This window comes from Peromyscus maniculatus, chromosome 1, assembly GCF_049852395.1.
Source record: "Peromyscus maniculatus bairdii isolate BWxNUB_F1_BW_parent chromosome 1, HU_Pman_BW_mat_3.1, whole genome shotgun sequence".
Taxonomy (NCBI): Eukaryota; Metazoa; Chordata; class Mammalia; order Rodentia; family Cricetidae; genus Peromyscus; species Peromyscus maniculatus.
In genome coordinates this window covers 194,611,686-194,634,512 of record NC_134852.1, presented here as the reverse complement: position 1 = coordinate 194,634,512, position 22,827 = coordinate 194,611,686, and the positions used below count along the sequence as shown (strand labels likewise).

At 52.9% G+C, this 22,827-nt stretch overlaps 1 protein-coding gene across 2 annotated transcripts in view; it reads left to right on the top strand.

The window, feature by feature from the left end:
* The window catches only part of Crtac1 (cartilage acidic protein 1), a 142,956-nt gene that overhangs the window by 87,612 nt on the left and 32,517 nt on the right, over positions 1-22,827 (top strand). For both annotated transcript variants that reach the window (XM_076563124.1, XM_006990472.4), the window contains exons 3-5: positions 5,333-5,529; positions 14,941-15,077; positions 20,502-20,658. In XM_076563124.1, the coding sequence (XP_076419239.1) occupies positions 5,333-5,529; positions 14,941-15,077; positions 20,502-20,658 (491 nt within the window). The remainder of the gene's footprint in view (positions 1-5,332; positions 5,530-14,940; positions 15,078-20,501; positions 20,659-22,827) is intronic.

Below are 22,827 nucleotides of genomic sequence, written 5' to 3'. Positions count from 1 at the left end.
CCGGGCCTTTAATCCCAGCACTCGGGAGGCAGAGCCAGGTGATCTCTATGAGTTTGAGGCCAGCCTGGTCTACAGAGTGAGTTCCAGGAGAGGCTCAAAGCTACACAGAGAAACCCTGTCTCCAAAAAAAAAAAAAAAAAAAAAAAAAAAAAAAAAAAGACAGCTCTTTTGAGACACTTGGCTACATGGGGGAATCAATAAAGCAATCTACCTACAGAGGCCGAACAACCAAGGCTGGGATGTTTGGGAACGAGAAATAGTAGCATGTTTAGAAACTAGCTACTTGATCACCGGGGAGTGAAAGGTCCCACCTCAGGTTTGTTGTGATTTTTTTTTAAATGATGTGAGCTTACAATTGTGTAACAATTCACAGTTTATCAAGTGTTGTCACACACACTCTGACACTCCTCAAGGCTGTCCTCTGAGGTGTGAGCAGCATTGAGCTACAGATGAGGAAGCTGAAAACTTAGAGGAACTGAGTGACAAGCTCAAGGTCATAGTCAGCATGTACCCCCAAGGCTGTGTTGGTCTAACCAGGCTGGCACACCCTTTGATATTAGACTGCCTTTCCTGGCTCCATTTAACTGTGCTTCGAAGCCCCCTTGGACTTCTACAGATGCCCAGTTCTCTCCAGCAAGCATCAGAGAAAGGAAGCATGCGGCCTCCACATTTTGCCCAGGCTCCTCACGGTGGGGACTGACACCACAGAGGGACTGTGGATAAGTCACTTCACCTCTGTGCTCCAGTGTCCACATCTGTGAAATCAGGTTGCTGACAGGAGCAGCAGCCCAGGCTTATCATGAAGATGTAGTGGGATTTCAAAGTGCTTGGTACAGAGTTTGCAAATGAAGACTGCTCTCTGAGGGCTGCCCAGGATAGCTTTGATGTGTTCCTGCTTCACCTCTCCCCCTCTCCCTCTCCCCCTCACCTCTGCATATATACCTTCACACCCTCACCTCTATACACACACATCCTCCCACCCTTACCAACAAACACATACCGTCGTTTACACATATCCTCACCCCACACATGTGCCCTCCCACCCTCACCTCCGTACACACACAGTCTCACTCAGAGACACAACCTTACTCTCATCCCTCATCCCTCTTACCTACACACACACACACATACACATACACGGTGGTATTTTATTTGTACTGAAATGTGATTTTAATTGTATGTTAATAAATAAAGTTGCCTAGGGGTCAGAGCTATTAGAGCCATAGCAAGAGCATGGCGGTGGTGGCACATGACTTTAATCCCAGCACTTGGTAGACAGAGCTAGGTAGATCTCTGTGTGGTTAAGGATACAGCCAGCATTGGAGACACACGCCTTTAATCTCAATACCATAGAAGACCTGGAAGTCTCTACAGACAGGCAGTGATGAGGCTGTCATGTGTTTGGGTTTACAACCAATGAGAAGGCAGAACAGAAAGACTATATAAAGATAAACACACAGGAAGTAGGCCTCTTTCGGAGAGGTAGGACCACCACAGGAGGAAGGGTAAGGTTTTAGCTCTGAGCTCTGACCTCTTGGCTTTCTTCTTTACATTGGTTCTGTGTTTCTTATTTAATAAGACGGTTGGTTACATCTACACACACACACACACACACACACACACACACACACCTTGCTCTCCATTACTATATCACCTCCACTCACCCCCCTGGTCCCCTCACTCCCCTTCTCTTATACCTTCCTGTCTCATCCTGACCCTCCACCTCCGTCCCTCACCCCTCACCTCTCACCACCCTTACATCCACACGTACCATCACTTTCATCCTTACACCCTCGCCTCTCATTCCTTCACTTTTCATTCCTCACCCCTCGCCTTCCCATCCCTACCCCTCACCTCCACACACACTCTCTACCCCCTCACCTTTCCTCCTCACCCTCACCCCTGCACCCCCTCTCCCCTAACCCCGCATCCCTGTGTTCTGTTTGTGAGTACCTTCTGCTGCTGCATGCTCTAGGCATCACACACGCAGAGGCTCACAGCCTCCGTCTGGACTCCAGCAGCATGCACTTAATGAAGGGAGGGATGTGGAAAGACACCTCTGCCCTCTCAAGAGCAGGCCAAGGCAAAGACACTGCAGGGTATCCGGAAGAGAGAAGGTCACATCTAGTCTGGCAGGTGGAGTAGACTCCACACAGGAAGGGGCCAGGAGGGTGGGGAGAACATTCCCCACGGAGCAAGTGGCTGCAGCTGAACAAAGACACAGGCGCAGCCAGAAAGGGCAGGCCATCTTCGGGGGCTGGCGAGGAAGCAAGCTGTAACAACAGCTCCCTGGAGGGGTGGGAGCTTTTCCTGGGGGCGGGGGCGCTGGGAACAACAGCTGTGGGGCTATAGGGCCAGCCCAGGGCGGCCTGACGGGAGGGAAAGGCTGGCCACAGGGAGCATGGCTCCAACACAGCCTTGCCCCGAGATTGTTCAGAACCCCACCTCAGAACAGACTTCACGCCTGCGATCCCTGGGGAGGTGTGACCAGACTGTCAGACCTCTTCCCGTGCCCCATGTAGGCTTGGGGAGGTCCCGTGACATGTGCTAACGGTGTAACAACCAAGACTGACCCAGCCTATCTACTTCTCCCCACAATCCCCACAGGAGGCACCCTGAGACTATCACCCCATGATCTTCCAAGAAGAGATGTACAAGGGCCACTTCATAGGATCAAGGAGCGTGTGCCCACTCCAGCCACCCAGATTCAGGATAAAAGGGCTAGCTTCCAACATGTGGGGAGGTCATGTTCCCTCCCCTCCTGCTGGATGGCTCCAGGGCATGGCAAACATCTGGGACACTCAAGAGGCAGCAGGGTAAAGAGGATATCAATGCTGGACATTGTGTGGAGACTACACACACACACACACACACACACACACACATATCCCGGGAGAAGGACACTGGCTTTGCCCATCTTGTAAGCTTAGTCAGACCCCTGGGCTCACAGACCTGCCGGGCTGTCCCACTCCAGCTTGGGGATCGCCAAGTGTAAGACAGAAAGCCTCTACATGGAAACGTTCTGGTGTAATGTGAGAGGGCAGGTCCAGATGCACGCCCCGGAGCCACACTCGCGGTCTCCTCATTTGGTCCAGTTTCTATCCTACAGGAGAGAAGAGTGGAGTCTAGAGCCAGGCCACCACCCTAACTACAGCACGTGGGGCCTCCATGAAGCAGTGGTCTCAGAGCGGAAAGCACTTTGCAAACGATGTCGAGTGCTGTTGCAATGTATGCTTCTTGTTACCTCCGCCGCTGCTCACGTGAAGCTCGTGTTCATTCCTCAGAGCCACGACTTTGGGGACGCTACCAGGGAAATAAACATGGGCAGGACTGGGCAGTGGCATCACAGGCAGCAGGGAAAGAGCATGGAATTCCTGCCCTGAAGAGAGAAGCCCAGTGGCTACTCACAGGTTGTGTGACCTTGGACCTCACTTGGCCTCTCTGACCCTCGGTTTCTTTTTCTGAAACACCCCCTACCTTTTTCTGTCTGGGTTATGTGGGGCTCGAGCAAGACAATGAATGGCGGTCCTCTTAGCGAGGCCAACATCCGGTGAACACTGTGGTCTGACAAGGTGGACGTAGTGTGATAGAAGGGCGGAGGGCCTGGGACTTTCAGGACCAGTATTTAGCACTCAGAAGTCACACCCCTGGGGGGGGCGGAGCCAGCTGCTGACAGTGCTGGAACCCCAGCGTTCTGTCTCCCACCCCGACGTGTCTTTAAAGGTAACGTTGCGCCCTTGCTGTTCAGCTCCCAGACACACTTCATCAAGGTGTCTATGGCACACCCTCCCCTCACCGGATGCTGACTCAGCCCCCATGAGCTCCATCTCCCCTTTCTCTCTATGGGTGCCAGAAGGCTCTTGGCCAGCCACCAGCATCCCCCAGACGTCGCTGGCTTCTGGTGACAAAGGAGAAGGCCAGGTTGGATCTGATCCAGGACTAAAATGTCTCCCGAAGACCTAGGCGAGCTGTCCGTCCTCCCTGGGTCATCTAAGTCAGCACGGCACTTCTCATGGTAGGCGCACTCAACTGGAAACACAGGCCAGCCGCCAGGCCCCAGTGAATGGGGCGTGTGGGTTTCTCTGGCGATCCTGGCAGGTCACTATTCTGGGCATGAGGCTTCCTGCTTGGCCATGCTGCCTGGGAAAATCTTGGGTACCTTCAATTTGGAAAGGTGATGGGAAGACAATGACCCTTGAGCCCACAGGACTTGGGTGCGAGCTCAGAGATTTCACCCAGTAAATATTTGCTGAGCACCTACTGTGTGCCAGGTGCTGTTCTAGGTAGTAGAGCACAACATGGAGGAAAGGTTCTACTCTGGTGGAGCCCACATTCCAGTGGAACCAGAGAGAGCAGGGGAAGAGGAACAAGACAGACTGGTAGAGCTGTGGGCAAGTTGGGGACAGTGGACGAAGAGGAAGTGGGTAGAGGTACAGATCATAAGGAGGCTTGAGGGAGGCGGGGGGGGGGGAGCCCGTTGTGTGGCTGTCTAGACCAGCACCCCACATGGAGAGTACAGCAAGGACAAAGTCCCTAAAACAGATGCATGTCTGCGGCTTTGGTGTGACTAGGAGGCTGCATGGGTTTGGGAGAGACAGGCTGTTTCAAACTCTGTCCCAGTTCCCTAGAAAAAGATCCAGCAGGTTTGCCTGGTAACCCCCAGATGCATTGGTCGTCTGTCATCCCAGGTGCCACAGAGCTGGTGGTTCCTACTAGCAGACAGTTGTCTCAGCTCTCAACAACACAGGCTTCTCCAGGGACCACTCACAGGGGTGCTCCTGGGAGAGCAGAAGGGTGCCTGGGCACAGGCACCCTCACTGATCAGGCAGACCTGATACTGTTTGCCCTCAGGAAGCACTCACCACCTCTCTGGGCCTCAGTTTCTCTGACGGACCTCATCTGTTTCTCCTCTGTGAAGTGAGTGAGTAGCAGCATGGCTTCCCACGCCAGCCTCCACCAGGATTTTCTTAGCTGTCAGGTTGTTAATGTTAAGTTAATGAGGTCATCAGTGGGAAATCGCCTTTTATGGTGAAATGGACGAAGTAAATGTCCGGGAGGTGTTTCTTCAACCAGGCCCTTAGTTTAGGGATTGTCCCTAGCTGCCCAGTCCCCTCAACCAGCCTGACCCTGGGATTGTATTCTACATGACTCTGATGCACTTTTCTCCAGCCTTACTTTCTTTCTGAGCTTCCTGAGACAAGGCTCCTTCCTGTGCATGCCAGGGACCAAGTTACACGGAGCTGCAGTGGACTTTGAGCCCATTGCCCTGCTCCAGCGAGCTGGGTGGACCCAGCCACTCACCCTCAAAATCCTCTCCCTGTTCCTTCTCCAGGTACAACGGCCCCAACCTGGTGTTGAAGTACGACCGAGCCCAGAAGCGGCTAGTGAACATTGCAGCCGATGAGCGCAGCTCACCCTACTATGCACTGAGGGACCGGCAGGGGAATGCCATTGGGGTCACAGCCTGTGACATTGACGGGGATGGCCGTGAGGAAATCTACTTTCTCAACACCAATAACGCCTTCTCAGGTGAGGGTCAGGTTGTCGGTCTTCTTCCCGCCCCAGCTACCTCTTCTCTTCTCTGACAGCCCTTTCTCAGGCTGCTCTCTGCTGCCTCCAGGATCTCCCTGTGCTGGGCAGAGACCCCAGGGTGAGCCTTCATCTCCTGTGATGGGGCTTGGATTTTCATCCTCGGGACCCTGGACAGGGACAGAGGGGCATGAAAAAAGACAATCTTCTCCCTCAGACTGGTCATCCTTTTCTCCTGCAACCTAAGACACCCTGCCCCCCTCCCCTCCTCCCCTCCTCTCCTCCTCCCCTCCTGCCATCCCACCACTGGTCCTCCAGCTCATCCCCACTCCCCTACGCCACTTCTGAAGTCAACAGATGTCCCTGGGTCAGTCCCATGCTACCCTAGGCCTTTCTCAAATGCTTTGTAGTCCTAGAGTTTGCCTGTCAGCTTTTAGACTAGTGAGGTGCCAGACTGAGCCTCTGGATGTCAGGGCAGTGATAGGGCCGCAACTCTGAGGGAGGCTGACCTTGAGTTCTCAGAGCCTCCTCCAGCTCTTTTCATACTGCCCCGTGCATCATTCCTGTTACCTGGAGGTCTCTGTTAATGCATTCTGGCTCCTCAGGTCTGGGGATGAGCCTGTTGTTTCTGACTGCTCCTGGGCTACCAGGCGCAGATGGCCCAGAGACCACGGGGAAACTGATGTGTCCATCAGTGGTGGTGGCTAATATAAAGAAAACCTCATGTGTGCCAGGCCCTGACCCCCAGCCCTCAGAGCTTTATTTCAGGCTGCCCACAGCACTCTGATTAAGAAGGAATTCGTAGTCTTACACTGAAGAAACTGGGGTGCTAAGAAGTACTCACCTTGAAGTCCCTAGATTCAAACCCAGGGTCCCACCCCAATCTGTCCTTTGCATCAAGACATGCTACAGCTCTTCTCAACCCTCTGTCCCCAGGGAACCTGGCTACAGTAGATACTCAGGATCTCAGAAGTTAGGGGCTATATTCTTGGGGCTGCAGACCCTTACCCCTGACCCACATTTTCTCAGACCTAAACCATACTCACTAATAAGCCCACTCCTGTAACATCCTAAGAGCATCCTCAACCACAGCACCCCCTAGAGGTGAGGTTGGGTATGCACAGGACAGACTCTTGCTCTAACCTGTGGTTCAGATTTCCACAAACAAGCACCGTCCTGAGCTCTCCAAGGTCCCAGGAGGCTAGAGTGCCTGGCTACGGGACCTTGCCCCACAAGACCCCCCATGAACACACACAGGCTTTCCCCAGCTGCCAGTCCCAATCCAGCATCCAGCCCAGGCTGCCCCTGGAGTTTGAATTCAGCCAGTTGCATGAATGGGAGGTAAAGAGGTTGGGGCCCTGTGCCAGGGGCTGGGGTGGGCGGGCTGGCTGGCTGGTAGCCAGTCTTGTGCCGCCAAGAAACAATGAGCCACAGCCCCGAGTGGTGTTTTATGGGTTTTCATCTCATCTTGCCACCGAGTGAGGCCTGAGAGATGGTAATTATCCCAACACAAATATCAGGGCATGATTACCCAGCTGGATTTACTGCCCTCTCTCCACCAAGCTGAGATTGGATTAGGACGCGATTAATTGATGGGCTGATCAACTCTTTAATGTGGGGCAAGGTCAGGAAAAGAGCAGAGTCTAGGATGCCTGCAGGAGGGACAGGTCCCCAGGAAGGCCCTGGAAGGCTAGGAAGCAGGAACAGGGACAACTGCCCTAATTGGACTCTACCGGCAGGATGCCAGAGAAGGGAACAGCTTCCCCCAAGCCGAAGCACCTGGAGGAGACCCTAGGGCCGTCTCCCAGGCAGCAGCCCCTCCCGTTCTTAGAGCACTCACTGTCAATCCCAGGGTAGAGGCTCTGTAGAGTTTCCTGGGGAGGGGGTGTAACAACCTCCCGCTGAGCTGGCACAATCAGATCAGGCTGGAAGTAGGCTAGGACCCCTTATCAGACTGTGGCTCTCAACCCTCAAGTCTACGCTGCAGCCCAAGATGATGGTCACTACCTGGGAATCATGCCAGTTCTGTGTCAGCCAAACAGTGAGGGTCCCCCACAGATGTACCCATTTCCCGGACAAATTGCTAGTGACCACCTACTATGTGCTGGCACTGTCCTAGGCACCGAGGATGCCTCAGTGTGTGGAACACAGGAGTCCGTCTTCCAGAGGTCTGTGTTTTTCCCGGTACAGCTTGCAGCTTCTCTCAGCATCCGGCATCCTCTCCCAGTCCCTGATCTCTAAGACCCATGAGAGAATGCCCCTATACTGGTTACTGTGTGACTCCCAGTGGCCCCAGCCAGGTCTTTACTATCCCAGGAGCTTAATTAAAATTGAATAATAATTAAGTCTCAGGAAGAGAAGGTGAATGAGCCACTGCCTAAGAAGAGGAAAGCCAAAAGAGATGTCAGGGGGAGGCAGGCCACACAGAAGACCTGGCCGTAGGAGAAGGGTACCAGGACACCTGGAGGGGCAGAGGCAAGGACAGCAGTGCCCAGCGGCCTCAGCCCCGAGTGCACACCTCCCGATGACCTTCTGTGGGTTTGAGGGATGTCTGTGGGTTTGAGTTAATTTTGTAGTTGAGTGATCCATTGATTCATCAACAGGGGGTGGGCATGGAGCAGGGACATTTGTGCCATGTCAGCACTTCCTTGGGTCCAGCCCAGACAGCACTCAGCCATCGCCACCCTGCCCTCCGTGGCGGTCCTGAGAGCTTCTCTGGGAGCCTTAGCCAGCCAGCGAAGTCACGTGGCCTGTGGGGTGTTGACAGTGTCTCTCCCTCAGCCAGCTTTCAGGATGTTGGTACTGAAGTCCCTGGAAGTGCCTGGGTGCCTGCAATGCCCTCTGGGAGTCAACCCATGCAGACTTTCCTGGGTGACCTTAGACAAGATCTTGACCCCTCTGTGTTCACTCATCTGTACAACAGGAACCATACGGACCTGACAAACTCTCCTGCCTCCAGAGGCTCCAAGACCACATTCAAGGTCCTTCTGGTTACCTGCCACCGTTCCCGGTGCAGCCAAATTGCTGGGCTAGCCTTCCCCCATTTCTCCGACTTTCTACATCTTTGCCTGAAGTTCAGACTTGTTGTTCATTCCATCTGGAATGCCTTTCCTGCTGATTTTCCCGGGACTCACCCTTCAATAAGGTCTCTCTCAGCACCTCATCTCAAATTATGCCCTGTATCTTTAGCTGGTTTATTTGCCTTCCTGCCTCTCACTCCTGTCTGAAAGGGGGTCGCAGGCTAGCTCTGTCCGGCTCTTTGTCACTTAGTACTCCGGAACCCATGGAGGTGCCTGTCACTTAGCATCAAATACAGACTCTTGAGTGGACAACTGGAATCAAGGGTGAAAAGATCCTCCTTTGCACTGCACTTGCCAAACAGCCCTGACAGCATGGGGTGATGCTGTGGCAGATGGGGGTCCCAACAGGGCTTGGCTCAAGGCTGGAGAACTGGAGAGGGACCAAGAGAAGAGGAGAACTAACCACACTCCCAAGAAGGCCAAGGCCCGGAAACCCACATGTGCTGAACTGACCTGGGAAAAGGCCAGCCAGGGTGCTCCCATGGGAGTGTGCACAGGACAAGGAGGGGTCGAGAGGCAGCCAGAACCTCCCTCCACAGAGCCCGAGACCTCCTGAAGTTCATGGGCAGAGCCCTCCCCGTGGAGATCCCACCCTGACCCACCCTGGCTACTTCACCACCTAGCCCTGACGGGTCGTGTGCTGGTGGGCAGCTCAGTACCGACTATGGAGCCTTCATTTACTTTTTTTCCACCCGCTCAGTAACGAGCATCCGACTTCTGTGTGCATGGCACTATTGCAGTCCACGTTCCTGGAGACTCCTTGGGAGGTCCCACCCCAGCACTTATTTCTGTGACTCCCCTTTGAAAAGTGCACAGCCATATCTTTGGGTGTGTCTTGTCTTCCTCTGAGGACCTCTATTTTGACCCTTATGCTTGAACCTATATTAAAATATCTCCGTTAAACCCCAGCTCTGCCTCATGGACCTCCCCCTCTTGTGTGCACACAGCATGCCCTGATCACAGTTCTGCCATTTGCATTTCCAGTGCACTTTGGATATTAGCTCACAGCAGCATACAGAAGGATCTCACATTCTTTTATGGCTGTATAGTACTCCTGTGTGTAGACTTGTCATTAGCGGAATCACCCCTCTATGGGGAAACACCGAGATTGCTTGCAATTCTTTTCTCCTTACGAAGAATGTCACTTAATGAAGGAGTTCGTACAATCCACCATTTCCCATGATTGCACAGATATTGGTAAGATAAGCTTACAGAAACGGAGTGACTGTGTCAAAGGAATATACACATATAGCTCAGAGTGCCAGATGGCCTTCCCTGGGGACAGCGCTTACCACACTGCTTCCGTGTCCGATGAGCAAACACTTGCCAAGGCTTACCAACACAGTGTTCCATCAATTGTGTTTTCAGTATTTGCCAATCTGAGAGGGAAACAAATTGATTTCCAAGTGTAGTTTTAATTTTCATTTTTCTTAAATGAGTGAGACTGAGAATATTTTTATATATTTGACTCTCTTGTCTGCTCCTAGCCTTTGCCCATTTTTTTTCCTATTGACTATTGGTCTTTCCTTATTGATCTGGAACACCTCTTTATAAATTAGGAAAATTAGCCCTTTGTCTGAGACACACGTTACGCTTGGTCTCCCTGGATTGTCTGTTTCTCTTGTCTTTGCTCCTAGTGGGTTCTGAAGCCCACTGTGAAAACTTCCCCTCTCACGCGCTCAGATTGCTGACTCTCCCTTTACAGCTTGTGGCCTGTGTCGCACCTAGAGGGGCCTTCTGCAGGGACACTGGTAACCTCCCAGGTGTCAGTTACCAGCTAGAGAGGAGGAGGAGGACCTGGGCAGGTTGCACTTCCAGCCTCCCCTGCCTACACAGCAGATGGGCCATCTGCTCTCTAGAGAGGCACCCCTCCTTCTGCCAGGCTGGCTCCAGCTGCACCCAGAGACCCGGCACCTCACTCCCCATGGTGTGATGCTGGGCTGGCAGCTTTGGAATCAGCTGGAAACTCAGAAAAACACAGGTTCTCTCCAGCTTGACCCCACAGCTGCTAGCCCAGAACCCATGTTTCGGTCTTCAGGAGCTTCCTGTGCCCCGTGAAGTCCAGGGGGTGTGTGTTAGTGTATGTCATCTCATTTATTTCTGAGTCTCCACCCTTCTCTGCCAATCCGCCCTGAAATGGATTCTCGGGTCTCTGCATCCCCAGCCTATTTTCCCTTAGATTCAGAGTCCCGGTTCTCAGCTGTCCCAGCTGGGCCCCATTTCAAAGATGAGTTCAGAAGCTGGGTGCTCCCTGGCCAGTCTGTATTGTGCCTCATCCCGTGTGGCCAATGAGCAGTGCGCCTGGAGAGAGGCTGCCAGAGCAGCACCATAGAGCAAGGGAAAAAACAAGTGTTGTGACACTGGTCTGTGGTCTCAGCACTGGGGAGGCAGAGGTGAGATCAGGAGTTCAGGGTCATCCTTAGCTACATAGTGAATTTTGAGGATAGCCTGGGCTATATGAGAGCATGTTTTCAAAAACAAAAACTGGGGACTAGGGAGATGAATCAGTAGAGTGCTTCTGAGTTCAATCCCCAGAACCCACATAAATAAGTCAGGTCCCAATACCAGGAAGGTAGAGACAAGCAGACCCCTGGCTCTCACTGGCCAGACAACCTAGCCCACTGGGCATGCTCCAGGCTGGAAAGAGACCCTGTCTCAAGAGGAAAACAAAACAGAAACCAAAGTGGACAACTCCTGAGGAATGACAGCTGAAGTTGTCCCCTGACCCACACATGCACCGCACACACAAACACTCATGAATATTGGGTCCCAGAGTTCCTCACCGTGGTCTTAGCTGAGGACCGGGAGCCTCTCCCATGAGCCTTGTAACAGTGGAGGGGGGAGGGCTGTGCCACATCATGCCAGTTTGGAGCTGGGCACTGCCATCGCTCAGCAGCTGTGCAGCTTCAGGCACAGGAGTTGATACCTGAGCCCCAGTTTGTCTGTGTGGCCTGAATCGTCTTGGGGAGATTCTGGAGGAGGCTAAGGATGCTGGCAGAGGCATCCTGCAGAGTTTCCCTCTTCACTCTGGGGTAGAGGGAGGAAGAAGGGGCCAAGAACTCTACCAGGGACCCTGTGGGCCTGATCCATTCTTTTGAAACACATGCTTTGTCTGAACTAGTTCTCTGTCCCCTGGGGCTGTCACTGCTCTGCTGGCTCTCCATTGACTAAGTCTTGTGAGGCATTTGAAACTTAATGTCACGGGTGCCCCCTGGGATGCGGTTTGTTGAGGACTGGCCTGGTCATGCCCTATAATTCCCTGGAGGAAGGGGAAGAACTGGACAGAGATGATCTTATTGTCTATGGTACTTATCCTGTGCTGGTATTATTGGAAGCACTTTGCAGACATTAACTTATAACAGCTTGATGGAGAGGCAGCCATTCCCATTATCCCATGTCATAGCTAAGAGAAGGACAAGTCCATGGCTCCCTAAGATCAACCTTTGTGCCTAAGAGCTCCCAGACCCCCTCTGTGACACTGACCTCCAGAGACCCTCCCTACCCCTGGACACCCTTTTCCTGGGCCCCACTCTTTCAGTGTCTCCTCCAGGGACTCAGGAGAGCTTCCTTCATCCTCCCACATTACCGACAGTCCCTCCTCTTTCTGAGTACCGGCCCACTTTGGTGTGAGGCCCCGGGGCAAAGTGCAGCTACCAGAAGCCAGGAGGCAAGGCCCACTTCAGCACTGACTTGGGCCAGGGGCCAGGGCTGGGTGTTTATTGCCCGTGCCATCGACCCGCACAGCTTGCTGTTTATCTGTCTTCCTGACACACCTAATTACCCAGGTTGCAGCTGCCAGCGCGTTTGCTCTTCCTAAATCACGGGCTCCCAACCCTCCTGTCGCCCAGGCCTCCAGGCCTCTGCCTGCAGAAGGGCTGCCATTGATTTTGCCGTTCCCATTTATGATCTACAAGGCTCCACATCGCTGTTGCACATTTTACCTTAATTAGTTTATTCTTCTGGGCATCTCTGCTGAGCCTAGAAGCCATGAGACCCAGTGAGGACAGACCAACGGTACAAGATACCCAGATTCCTTGGCTACAGAGCCCAAAGCCCGTTCAGACTTCAGCGGCCTAGACGGGGACTTGCTGAGCCAGAGCCAGCGTAGCTAATGGGCAGTGTCCAAAGAAGGCTTCCATGGCCACGTACATCTGGGAGAGGCTGGGCTCAATAAAATTAAGTAGACAATTTGTTTCGATCTTTTCAAAGTTTTAATAAGTTGATATCTATTGAGAGGCTTCCAAGGTTGGGCAGATACGCAGTCTTTCCCAGACTTGGAGGATGGTGGAATTCTTCCTCCAAGTTGCTCAGAGGAACCAACGTTGCCCGCCCAAGCTTCGGTGGAACGTATTTGATGTCATTTCAGGAAGTGGGAGGAGCGTTAAGTGGGCCCCAGTGTGAAGGAGACGGACGGACAAGGGTTGCTCTCTGCTGGGGAAGGCTGGAGACCTGCAGGGGCCATCTTCAGAGCTCACCCCAGCCCCCCACCTCACCCTCGGCGTCTAAACACGCCGGCAAGCTGCTGCTGCCTCACATACCCCCCCCCCCCCCCCCCCCCGGTGACGGCAGCTACACCCTAAGTCATTTTCCACAGATCTGAAATCCAGAACATTCTGGAAGCCTCCAGCACTTTTTTTTTTCTTTAAGTTTGTGGGAAATTCACTAGATAACAAAACCTGTCCTGAGCTGATGTGAGCTATTTATAAGCTTTATTTATCCCACTTAATGTGAATATTCATGTTTCACTGCAGAAATATTAATGTGTTTAATTATGGGGTGCCACCCCCAGTCCCTGCTGGGGGTGTTATGTAATCAACAGTGTTCGTACCATGGTTCCTTCCTAGAAGATGAAGGAAGAATCTGGGTTTCTAAACACACTGGGCCCCGAGGGATTTCACAGTGAGGGGCTGTGTCCCTACGGGGGTGCAAAGCTATCACTGTGTGCTCTCATCCTGTCTGAACTGTGACCAGACCGCACGTGTGTCTTCACACGACTGCCACAGTGACACTGTGAGCGAGGACAGCTATGACCTGTCATTCTCAGACGAGGAAAGTGAGGCTGGAAAAGGATAAGGAACTTTCCAGAACCTCAGACTACATGCATGTGCAGAAGAGCGCACACACACACACACACACACACACACACACACACACACACACACACGGTGTGCCTCCCAAGACACAGCAGATTTGTGCAGACCTGACTCCTCAGAAGCCCCCACCTGAAAGCACCCTGCACGTCTACTAGTCAGCCTCCCTGCTCCTCGCGGGGGCGTTCTTCTGAGGGAGCCACCTGTGGGTTATGTACACAGTGGTGCCACCTGCACACATTCACACATGCATCTACACTCCATCGCACGCCCTCACACACTTGTCTGTATTCTCACACATCCACTCTCAGTCTCCCACCAGTGCACACTTGCTCCTGTGAATCTGACACGCTCAACTACATACATTCGCATGCTCACACTGACTCAAACTCACCCTGAACACTCTCACTTTCACACTCATTCTCACTCATGCTCCCACACTCACTCTCACCTGTACACCTGAGTCTTGCACACTTACCCATTCTTGTGCTTACAGTGATTCTCACACTCACTCTAACACACTTGAGTTCACATCCACACTCCCAGAATCACTGACTACCAAGACTATGAAGTGTGAATCTGAGTAAGTAGCTCATCTTTAATATGGGGAAGTCAGGGACTGGAGAGATGGCTCGGTGGTTAAGAGCACTGACTATTCTTCCAAAGGATCTGGGTTCAATTCCCAGCACCCACATGTCAACTCACAGCTGTCTGTAACTCCAATTCCAGGGGATCTGGCATCTGAAATACCAATGCACATAAAATAAAAATAAAGTTTAAAAAAAATGAGGAAATCATTTCTGCCTAATATGAGCTACTTTAGGGGACACTGTGCCAAGCGTTTAATGTACAGCATCTCCTTCATTCCTCATAGAGAGCTTGAATGTGGTTACCGCCATGCCATTTACAGATAAGAAAACTGAGGCTTAGAGATGCTGAGAAACCTGCCCAAAGTCTAGAATCTAGGTCTAACTGAGATTGAAACTTTTGCTCACTGATTCTAAACCCCAGGCTTATAATCACTGCTCCATGCCATCTTCCCCTTGAGCCTCTCTCCTGGGGCCAGCCAGAGTCAAGTTCACAACTGGGAGCAGAAGGAGCCTTGCCTGCAGAGGACCTCCTTCCATCTAACCACCTGACCTCTGGCCCCAGCCACCTTGTGGCAAATGCCAGGAGACAGAACCAGAGACTCCCTGTCCTCTGCCCACTGTTCACCCACCATCCTTTCTTCCTCTCTCCAGGTGTGGCCACGTACACAGACAAGTTGTTCAAGTTCCGTAATAACCGGTGGGAAGACGTCCTAAGTGATGACGTCAATGTGGCCCGTGGAGTGGCCAGCCTCTTTGCCGGACGCTCGGTGGCCTGTGTGGACAGGACGGTGAGTGCCGCGACACATGAGGGCCTGGGAAGGAGCAGAGGGACCCCTTGATGTCCGAGCCAGGAGAGGACTCCTCAGGTAGACATCCCCTTGTGGAATAGTGACAGCCACCTGGAGGACAGAGCCCAGGGCTGTCCCACCTTGGTAGCTGCCAATGTCCCACACAGAGTAGAAGCAAAATACTGAGAACCAGGCCTTCAGGCTGAGTGAAATCATATCTATCTCTTGTGCAACCCCTGTGGAAGCAACAGACGGGTCATGATCGTGAATATCAGATTCTTAGGGGAGGGCGGAGGCTCGGCTTGGAGCAATGGCTTAGCTGGGGACCCAAAATAGATCAGAGACATGAAGCAAAGTCCAGTACTGAATGGGGTGCTCCTTCATTCGTTCAGCTAATACTAAATGCCCCGGTGAGGAAGGCACTGAGTTTTGTGGCCTCCTGTACACATTTATAGAACACTGAAGGTGTGACAGGAGTGCAAAAGCGGTCAAGGTAGGGTAACCTGAATGTTCTAGAACCTTAGTTCATCAGTGGTTCCATGAACACCTTCCTAGTACATCCTGCCCAGAGGTGTTCAACCCAAAACACGGGGAGGTTTGCCTGAATGGAAGTGGTGAGAGCGTCTGCCGTCCGTGACCTGAGGAGCTAGGTCCCAGTAGCCCGAGACAGACTCCTGGAGAAGTGGTTTGTCCCTCCTGTCACCCGGTCCCCTGCCACCCACCTGCTCGGCTCTATAACAATAATCACTGCACTGGAGTCCCAGCTGCTGCCCTGCTCCGTAGGGCATCTCTGGCCCCAGTTCTGGGGCTGAAGGGGTGGGCTCCAACTTTGGATTGAGGTGGCACAGAGGGATTGGGGATTCAGTGTGAATGTTCGCAGCAGGGGCCTCCAGGCCTTGGGGGAAGGCAGGTGCCAGGTATAAATATTTATTTCTTAACAAGCTGGTACTGGGAAGAGAAGCCAAGCTGGGCTGTGAAGCCACATTTAGCCCTGACCTGAATCCATGCCACCTGGACTCCTGCCTGGTGGGAGGGGACAGTGAGGCGGGTCTAAAGTCTCGAGAGCATGGAGGGTCCTGGGTGTCAGGTCTGGTCACAGCTGGGGATCTTGTCCACGTGCCTCCTGCTTCCCGCCTCCCTGGTCAAGGCTAAGCCTCCCACACTGGCCTAAGTAGGAAGTTCCCCCCAGAACTGGAGGGAGGAGCTGAAGGTTAATCAGAGATGCTCTCTATGTCCCAGCAAGGTCATCCACATGCTGGCGTTTAAACACAAGACAAAGGGCTGTGTAGGAGGCAATGGGAAAGGGGCCAGCACCTCAGCACAGTGGGTGATGTGCAGAAGCTGCCTGCTCCCCACGGGGCCTCCTCACTCCATCCTCCCAGGCCTTGGAAAACTGGGGGAAAAGCCTTTCAGTGGGTCACCACCAGGGGAAAAGGTGCTTTCTGAGTCCACCACCTTGGCCATTCCTGGGGCCTACGAATTGTGAAGAATGAGCTGGGAGAGGCCAAGGCCCGTGTGGAAACTAGAAGACAGGGATGCAGTGTGGCACAGGAAACACAAGAGCAACGATGAAGGACGAGAGACAAAAGCAGCCTCCGCTTGCGCAGCTAACCATGCATGGAGTCCCGTGCACAGGACTCCTCTTCCAGAACCTTTACAATAGCCCACGAGGTACCAGCTACCATTATCACCTTCTACAGATATGGAAATTAAGGCTTGAAGCAATTAAATAACTTGACCTTGGTCACATAATAAATGGCAGGCACAACTGGGAATTGAACTCTGCCTGCCCAAAAACAGCACACGCCTCTTCATCCCTCGGCTACCCTGGCTCTGGGTACAGTGATAATAGACAGACGTCTCTAACCCAGGCGTTCTGGAAGGCTCCACTCAAGCCAACTTCACTTGGCCCCACAGCCCCCACCTGGGGGGGAGGGTTGGTCTTGCGGGTCAGTGGTTCTGAAAGTGTGGTCCCCAGACTATTGTTGGCATACCCAGTCTTAGGAAGGAAGATTCAGAGGCTGCGGAGATGACTCGGCAGGTAAGAGTGCTTGCTGCCCAAGCCTAAGGACCTGAGTTCAAATCCCCAGAAACCATGTAAAAAGCCAGGCATGGTTCTGCAGGCACTTGTCATCTGGTCCTGTGGGGTTAGAGACAGGAGGATCTGTGGGGCTCGCCAGCCACCAACCCAGCTCCGGGGCCAGTGAGAGATCCTGTCTCAGGAGAACATGGTGGACAGTGACAGAACAGGACACACGTCCCTCCTCTGGACTCGGTGTGTGCACTAGCGTGAACAGACCCTGTCTGCTCTATCCCTCAGACCAGCTCAATCAGAAACGCCAGGGACACAGTTCAGTTCGGGGGACCTACAGGAGGCTGTGATGTGTGCTCAGGGGAGTATGCCACTGGCCCAGCATGCACCCCTCCTCTGCTCTGCTCTGCTCCAGACCTGGAGCACCCTCCTGCCCTTTTAGCTCATCGCACTCACTCACCTTCCTGGATCGAGCTCAAAGCTGATCTCTTACAAGGAGCGTCCCCTGGTCAATAATGATTATGCCTCATGTTTACATAGCATTTTTATCTTTGCAAAGACTTTTCACATACATTGTCTCATTTCATCTTCTCAACCACCCTGCCAGGAAGCAGGGGGAATCGGATCCCCATTTAGCACACGCAAGAGGCAGCCTGTAGCCATTGATGGATGTGCCCAAGGCTGACAAGCCATTCAGGGCCTGAGGCTAGACCAGGGCTGGGCTAATCGGCTCTCACTGGTGCTTTTTAGAGTTGGGAGTCACTGACAAGCAGCAACAACATAGCCTGGAAATCTGTTTCCCTCTCCCTTTTCCCGGTAGTACTGAGCTTAGAACCCAGGGCCTCATTCATGCTAGGCAGCGCCCACTGGACCATTGAGCTACAGCCTCCGCATCACCTGGAAGTCTGTTAGACACGCACATCCTGCAGGCCCGTTCCAGACCCCTTGAGTCAGAATCTTTGAGTCAGAATGGGGCCGAGAGTCTGTGGCCACAAGCCCTCCAGGTGATTCTGATGTTAGCTCTGGACCCAGCATCCAGAAACACCTCCCATGCCCTGGTGTAGACACAATAACCAGAAACACTTCCCATGCCTGGTGTAGACCCAGCAACCAGAAACACCTCCCATGCCTGGTGTAGACACAACAACCAGAAACACCTCCTGTGCCCTGGTGTAGACCCAGCAACCAGAAACACCTCCCATGCCCTGGTGTAGACCCAGAGCTCCAGAAACACCTTCCATGTCCTGGTGTAGACCCAGAGCTCCAGAAACACCTTCCATGTCCTGGTGTAGACCCGGAGCTCCAGAAACACCTCCTGTGCCCTGGTGTAGACCCAGCAACCAGAAACACCTCCCATGCTCTGGTGTAGACCCAGAGCTCCAGAAACACCTCCCATGCCTGGTGTAGACCCAGAGCTCCAGAAACACCTCCCGTGCCCTGGTGTCATCCCACCCTCTTAGAACTACTGTGGTCAGGCTCACGTGTGAATTTCCACAATCGTCAACACCTACAACACACCTATGTTTATCTGTTTTGTCACCCAGATGAATTGAAGTAAGGATCTAGGTATAACTGAATTTTATAAAGCTTCTAATTTGTGTCAGAGTGCATTTGAGCCCATGTGGGCTTAATTACCCACTTGTTGAGGAGCTTGCTAGCAGCTGGTGGGGTCAGGAACGGTTCGCCATGGTGCACTTTTCCATTTGGCCCTTCTCTTCCTCACTTCGTCCAGTCACTGCACGCACACATATGGAGCTCCCGTGATGGATACGAGTGAGAACCTCTCATAGTTTTCCCCCATTGAGACTCCAACGGGTTGTAAAGCATCCCACACTTCACCTTTGCCTAAGTGTCCTGTGGGATCTTACTGAAATACAGATTCTTGTTAAGCAGGTCTGGGGTGGGCCCTGACGTTCTGTAGTTCTAACACCAGCTCCCAAATGGCATCGGGGTGCTGGTCCAGGGACTGCTTTGAGCAATGGGACCTGTAAAGCACCGATTCCCAGATAACAGGTTGGCCTCCGGGTCTCCAATTTCATCTCCTAACACCTCCTGCCTTGTGTTTGACCTCTGGCAACACTGAACCAGCTGCCATCTTTCCGTGAGTCCGCCATTCTCCGCCTCTGCCTGGAAGGTTCTTTCCCTCTGCTTCATTGGCTCTTAGGAAACCTTTTCTTAAGCTCATAGTGAGGTCCCTGCCTCCGGGCTGCAAGCCTCTCTTCGGTGAGACCAGGAAACCCTGTGCCTGTGTCTGGAATGCGCTTGTGTGGTTTGGACACCTCTGTGTCCCCTGAAGACTCTAAGCTCCTTCCCTGTCCTTGCCCATCAAGTCACCCCCACTTGAGTGTCTCTGGATCAGCTCTGCCCCCCCCAATAAAAGGGTCCACAGTAGGTGTGAAGTGAGTGATCATGATGCCTTGGGATAAGAGAACGAAGCAAGCAGAGAAGGTCAATAAGGATGAGCGCATCAGCTTGCCACCTCAAGCTCAGCTATTTCTCTTTTCTCTCTGGCTGGCCTTCTACACTAGACTTTACGCCACCTAAGGACAGGGACAGTGGGTTCAGAACTCATCGAAGAACACTTTGTAAACAGTGAGAGCTTGAGGGATAACTTCTGGAGGAAAGTGGTGGGAAGATAATAGGGAAGCTGGAGACAGATTTAGAAGCTGTGTGTATCTCTTGGGAAGAAGGAGGCATCCACCGGAGAAATAACACCATTATAATAACAGGCAGAAAGGAATCTTTTATCAGCGGGGTTTGGACTACTGAAGAGAACGGCTACTGAAGGAGAAGCCAGTGCCCGGGGCTTCTCTGAGATGCAAAGAAAAAGAAAGAAAAAGAAGGGAGGTGGTATTATAAAGGCCGAAACAGTGAACTATCTCTTCCTGATAAGCTGGGGAGACAGGGCTGGAGGAGGATGGAAGACCTCAGGAATCTGCACCTTTCCTGCAAGGAGGAGAGGGAGCAGGCTCAGGAATTTGCTCGTCATCTCGGCTGGAGTGGGCTTGAATGGGAGCGAGAGAGACGGAGAATAATGGGAACTGGTAGATCAATCAATCAGCAAATATTTATTGAGCAGCTACCCTGGCTGGCAGCTGGAGCGAGCTCAGCTGGAGGGAGGCACATTAGAAAATTGTCTATAAAAAGGTGGTTGTGGGGGAGAGGGAGAGATGTGTTCTTCTGGAACAGGATAGAACCAGCAAGGCTGCTTTGTTGTCTGGCTCGGGAGGTGGGCACCGTCCACATGGCAGCTGTTGTCATGAGCACCTCTTGGGGTTGTAGCCCACACAGACTTCACCCCACTGGCAAAGCTAGGATCCCTGGGGCAGAGGCAACTTCTGGGGAAGCCGGGACTAACATGCGGCTTCTCACCTCCTTCCATTATTCCTCAGGGCTCCGGACGATACTCCATCTACATCGCTAACTATGCCTATGGTGATGTGGGGCCTGATGCCCTCATTGAAATGGACCCTGAGGCCAGTGACCTGTCCCGGGGGATCCTGGCTCTCAGGGATGTGGCTGCCGAGGCAGGGGTCAGCAAGTACACAGGTATGCTGAGTTTGTGGAGGCTGTGAGTGGAGGGGGCTGGGGCTGGGGTCCTGCAGAGCTGTGTCCAATTCATCAGCAACCAGGAGGACAGAGAAGGTGTATAAACCCCGAGCAGGGATGAAGGCATCATCCCCTCCCACCATGTATGCTGGCCCTCCAAGGGGAGGTGAGATGCCTGGCAGGTGTGAGTTGGGGGGCTGGGGGCACCATACAACAGGCACAGGAGCTTGCCAAAGACTGGGAGGGAAAGAACACCGTGTCATCCTGTCCCAGGAACCTCTTGCCCCCTCCCCTGCTATAACCCCAGTGATGAGTGAGCAGATTGCGTTGGAGAAAACTGACAGATCACAAGAACCGAGATTTAAAGCTTTCTTTATTGCCCAACAGCAGATGAAATTATTTACTTACACATAAGCAGCCAGGAATTGAGCGCTAAGTCCCTAAGCTTCGGCTGGGTCCCGTCTCGGATAACTGAGCTCAAAGAATTGTGTTCTTGTTCCAAACCCTCTCCGGCACTTTTTATGGAAGGTGCGCTCCCCCCTCAACTTTCTGGATGGGGGACCTATTGTCAGAGCCTCTGACAGGAGCTCTTTCTAGGGAAGGCTGTTTTTCTAATTCCAGCAGGGCTGCTGACTAAACTCTGATAATCTGCCAATAGGCTGTTGATGGCAGAGCCATCCAGTTCCTGTTTTGAGTGCCAAAAATCAGGAAGCCAGGGCTGTGCATAACAACTCGGCCTTGTTCACACCCGCCCTGCAGTTGGGTGTAGAAATTCTCCTGTTAGCTAGCCTTCCCCGTACATCTGCTCCAAGTTGTACAGACACTACCAAAGCTGTGGCCAGCCTGAGCTCAAAGCTTGGAGACGGACAGTGGCATGGGAAGTCATGTGGGCATCGCCCTTCCCCCAGACACTTGACCAGTAGCAAATCTCCAAGTTCCACCCAGGAAAGGTTGTCCTGACCTGCTAGGAGTAGATGGTGCCCTCACCCAGCCAACTCGCCACCTCCATGAAAGAGATTAATGCCGACCTATCTGACAAAGTTTGTGGTCACAGATGACTAGACAGTAAAGTAGTTTGTGTGGCTCAAGCCCCATCAAAGCGCCTGGGAGCCCTGGGCATGAACGTGCCTCAGAAAGGCTGAGTGTCAGTAATAAACCATGTTTCCCTGGGAAGAAGAATAAACATGAGGCGCTTCAGCCTAGATTGGTACAGTCAATTTTTCTGAGTAAGCTCCCAGTTCTGTGTACTGGGCTGGCTTGGCAATTAAGTGCCTTGATCTTGCAGGAAGGGAGGGGTGCGGGCTGGGGGATGAAACACTTGAAAATGATGAGATGGAAGGGAGGCAAGGACTGGGAGAGTGCATTACACACAGAACGGAAGAATCCGGGAGGTTGGAGCATGAAGGGGGCATTGTTCACGCTGGCTGGGCTGGCACAGAACCCAGCAGGGAGAAGGGGGGCTGAGCAAAGACAGCTGAGGAACAGGGATGCTATGAGAGCCCCCAGCCAACTGTGCCGGCCATTCTGGAAGGATAGGGCAACCCAAGGCGGGCCAGCAGCTTCTGTGGAGGCATGGAGGAGGCCAGGGCAGCTGGCATGCCCAGAGGACACATAAGAGCAGTTCTGCAGACTTCCAGAAGCCATTTGGCTGGCAAGAACCAATTTGGCCCACCAAGTTACTGTTCTGTCTGCCCGCCTTCCTCAGCCCCCCAACACTATTCTGCATCCCCCACTTGTCACTCGGTTAATGACACATGGACATCTGGCTGGAAAATGGCCCCGGAGTGCTCCCTTGAGCCCTGGGAATGAACCCCAAATGTAAGGGCCACTACGCTGAGCCCAGCCCAATGGCTGAGACTCCGGGCAGGTAGCCAGTGCTCCTCGCCAGAACAGTGGAAGGGGTCTGAGAAGCCGGGAGGAGTGAGCGAGGCCTAAGCAGGCTGCAGAGAAACAAGCAGTGGCCAGATGTGCTTCAGAGAACTGGGGTCTCTACAGCTAAGCCACACAGCCCCGATTTTCCGGGGCAGCCATGTGGCCTGGGAGGACCTCCCATTTGCCAAGGATCAAACTAGGTCCAAATAGCAGAAAGGACTCCCCCAAGGTCATTTAGGAGATTTATAGAAAACCAGCACTTGGGGCCCCATCTCCTGATGCTTAAACTAGCCACAA